This window comes from Cyprinodon tularosa, unplaced genomic scaffold (genome assembly GCF_016077235.1).
Source record: "Cyprinodon tularosa strain WSP-4 unplaced genomic scaffold, ASM1607723v1 ctg2432, whole genome shotgun sequence".
Taxonomy (NCBI): domain Eukaryota; kingdom Metazoa; phylum Chordata; class Actinopteri; order Cyprinodontiformes; family Cyprinodontidae; genus Cyprinodon; species Cyprinodon tularosa.
The window spans coordinates 3,061-6,498 of NW_024038904.1; the positions used below are offsets into that span (position 1 = coordinate 3,061).

The 3,438-nt window shown below is 39.2% G+C and overlaps 1 protein-coding gene across 1 annotated transcript; it reads right to left on the reverse strand.

Annotated features, from left to right (window-relative positions):
- Positions 1-389: 389 nt before the first annotated feature.
- On the reverse strand, positions 390-2,283 carry LOC119785222 (procyclic form-specific polypeptide B1-alpha-like). The gene is made up of 4 exons (XM_038287727.1): positions 2,213-2,283; positions 1,163-1,285; positions 911-1,078; positions 390-697 (listed from the first exon to the last, which is right to left on the reverse strand). The coding sequence occupies exons 2-4, from the start codon at positions 1,249-1,251 to the stop codon at positions 694-696; spliced, it is 261 nt and encodes an 86-aa protein (XP_038143655.1). The 5' UTR covers positions 1,252-1,285; positions 2,213-2,283; the 3' UTR covers positions 390-693.
- Positions 2,284-3,438: the final 1,155 nt, after the last annotated feature.

Consider the following 3,438-nt stretch of genomic DNA (forward strand, 5'->3'; position numbering starts at 1 on the left):
AGGCTGGTTGCCCCATAGGGACAGGTTAGGTGTAGGGTTAGGGTTAGGTGTAGGGTTAGGTGTAGGAATAGTATCACTTAATGAACGTTCCCACTGAACCTGAACTAACCGCAGGACCTTCCTCACATCTTGCAGTTTCGGGCTAAGCTGTGTATAGAGCTTCACGGGATATTCCACCATATATTTCTAAATAAACTGTTAAACCTTTCTCTTGGTGTCTCTGTACTGGCTTCTCTGCATGTGGGTTCGAGCCTTAGATAAGATCATGACACTGTTCAGTTTTTTATGGTAATACAGACCATGGTGGTGCATTCAAGGACCTTTCATTAATGTAGTAATCCACACTAAGTTTCCTATCAAAGCTTCATCTTGTTCTTATCATCAATCGTCCTCCCAGCAGCAGGTCAATGATCTTGTATTTCTGATGACATGTAGCGGCTGCTGAAGGAGACTGTGGAGCAGTTTGCTAATAATCAGACTGATGATCATTTTGAATGAACACAGATGAACTTTAGAAGCTGCTGATTTCACTGATGTTTGCAGATAACAGTGAGAGATCATGTTTTCCATCAGATTTAGTTTCCATCTAATAGTTGAATCAGCATCACGACTTGCCTACATGTGCATCACCTTAAGCTCTGCAGAAGCACCAACTCTGGTTCACTAATGTGACACAAGGTGATCCAGAAAGATTCAACTGGATGAAGAACAACTAATTTTAGCTCCAATATCATCTAACAAGATCATTTCATATCATCACAATAAAACAATCCTTTGATTATTTCCATTATTTAGCCTCCATCACTCACTGCTTCACATGTGAACACAGACATGAGAGAAAGAGTTGAGTTCACATTAATATGTTGGAATGAAGTTAAACTGATTAGTGGAACATTTAGAAACAGCTCACCTGTTTGCTGATGAAGGTTGGTCTGATTTAAAATCAATGATGGCATCCTTTGACCTGTTGCTCTTTAAAGACACACAGCTGGATTCTGGTCCAGGTTCTGGTTCTGGCCCAGGTACTGGTTCTGGTCCAGGTTCTGGTTCTGGTCCAGGTTCTGGTTGTGCTGGTTTCCTGTGAATAAAGATGGTTTGTTGATGTTCATGCTGAGCTCTGACATGGAGAATAGTCCTGGACAGTTAGAGATGGTGATCTGACCTCTGAGCTTTGCTCTGGTCCTCATGTTCTCCACACAGAGTGGTTTTAGAGGGAGGGACTCTGTCCTCTCTGTCCTCACACTGATCCATGCTGCTCACTTCACATCAGCTCACACACCTGCAGCTGCAGCCAAGAACACAGGATGAAGCTACATTAACATTCACTGATTCCCACCTGTAGGATACAGTAGCTGTTTACCATCTATTACAGAAATAAAGATGTGATACTAAAGTATATCGAACATTAAAAACTAAAACAAAGGAATGATGAAATTTGTCAGAAATTAAACCATTTTTAAAATAATTAGATCATTATAGTTTGGAATGAAAGTGAATGAATTTCAGACTCCAGCACTCTAAGATCTTAAATATTATTCAGTCAAACTTCTTCCTGCATTATGGGCGTGCTACGGTGGTGCAGTGTTAGGGCCAACGACCCATGGAGGCCTTAGTCCTGGACGGGGCCTCGAATCCGGCCTGTGGTCCTTTGCCACATGCCCCCCCCCCCCTCTCTCCTAACACCTTTCCTGTCAGCCTACTGTACAAAAAAACGAGCTACTAGTGTCATTAAAAATACTTCTTGGTGCATCAGAAACTCAGAACATCTGGACCTGATGTGTTTCTAAACCATCAAACTAAACAGATGGATTTTATGCTCTATTAAAGCTGCAGACAGTTTAATACAAGGAAATGTATATTTTAATAAAAATTGATATTTAATAATATTAATGCTCTTATTATGAAAGGCTCCACAGGAAGCAGCTGCTCTGCTTGTTGATCGTCATTAAAGGAGAAAATGAAAGTTTGATCTAAAGACCTGAAAAAGAAGAAATTTTTAAAGTGAAGAACAAACATCATCTGCTCCTCATGTCGACTGTTTCAGAGAATAATCTAGTAATCCTGGAGATTTTCCTTCATTTACAGTAAAATTAAAACTTTGGTCTGGATTAAAAGAAGAATGTTTTCTAAAAAACACAGAAAGCAGAAACAGACTGTTAAATGATTAAACTTCAACTTTTACTATGAAACAAAGTTAAATAGTTAAACTTACGGCGTCTTTAGGCGAAGCAGCGAGCAGATGAAGGTCTGAAGAAAACAGACTGAGATGGAGGCAGAAAAGCAGAACCAGTAGAACCAGTTTACCTGCAGTCAGAACTTCACCTGAAATGGAGGCTGGGCAGGTAGGAGGAGTTAAGGGGAGGGACAGTAACCTGACAACAGAACAAGAGCTTTCACTTCTGACTCACAGGGAGGAGTTCTGACTTTATGGATAATATTTGACGTTACATTTTAGATTTCCTTCTGTATTTTCCTCTTAGTATTTGTTCAGTAATTTCCATTAGTTTTATTTTTACTTATATGATTCTATTTATTTTTATTATGAGATCCCATAAAATCCTAAATTTCATGAGTTAGAGTTCCTAGTCTTTTGCTGATTTTAATGATTACTTCTAAGAAACTAGATCATAAAACATGATCTATATTGATATGAAACTATATTGATAAAGACATGATGTAACAGCTGCAACTAAGCAGGAAAACAGAGAATAGAATGTGACCATCTGGAGCCCAGTTAGGTTATAGAAAAACCCTGATAGAGACATGGATGAAGACAGGAGGCTGGAAAACACTGCAGATGATGGATCAGATTCTGGGAAGCAGGACATTCTCCATCTATTCCCCCTTTAGGAGGTTTTTCATTTACATGATGATTATGTTTCTAGTTCTATTTTCATTTTAATGCTGTTTGCAGCTTTAATGCTGTAAATATCAGAGCTCTGAAATATTCAGCTGCTCATCAAGGACTGAGGTTCAGTTCAGTTTATATCATCCTGTCTGAGATTAGAATTTAGAACAAAACTTGAATGAGTCAGTTTATTTCATTGCTTCTCTACCAACACAGTGAGAAAAGGAGGAAAATTAACTCATTATCTGTTCCTAGAATGAAAGAGATTTTATAATTTAAAGAAGACACTTAATTTCACAAGTACAATGTAGAGCCTGTACTGTTTTCTTTTTTTTTAGTAAAGTAGTTCAATCAGTAGTTTTAACAGCTCTGATTGTTGATCAAGCTCTGCACTGGAGGCAGCATGATGCTGCCATTGTTGATCAAGCTCTGCACTGGAGGCAGCATGATGCTGCCATTGCTGATCAAGCTCTGCACTGGAGGCAGCATGATGCTGCCATTGCTGATCAAGCTCTGCACTGGAGGCAGCATGATGCTGCCATTATTGATCAAGCTCTGCACTGGAGGCAGCATGATGCTGCCATTATTTA

Excerpts from the sequence above, each read along its gene's own strand:
- LOC119785222 (XM_038287727.1), bottom strand. The coding sequence starts at position 1,251 with ATGGATCAGTGTGAGGACAGAGAGGACAGAGTCCCTCCCTCTAAAACC. Across the intron at positions 1,079-1,162 it reads GACCAGAGCAAAGCTCAGAG|GAAACCAGCACAACCAGAAC; the intron begins GTCAGATCACCA and ends CTTTATTCACAG.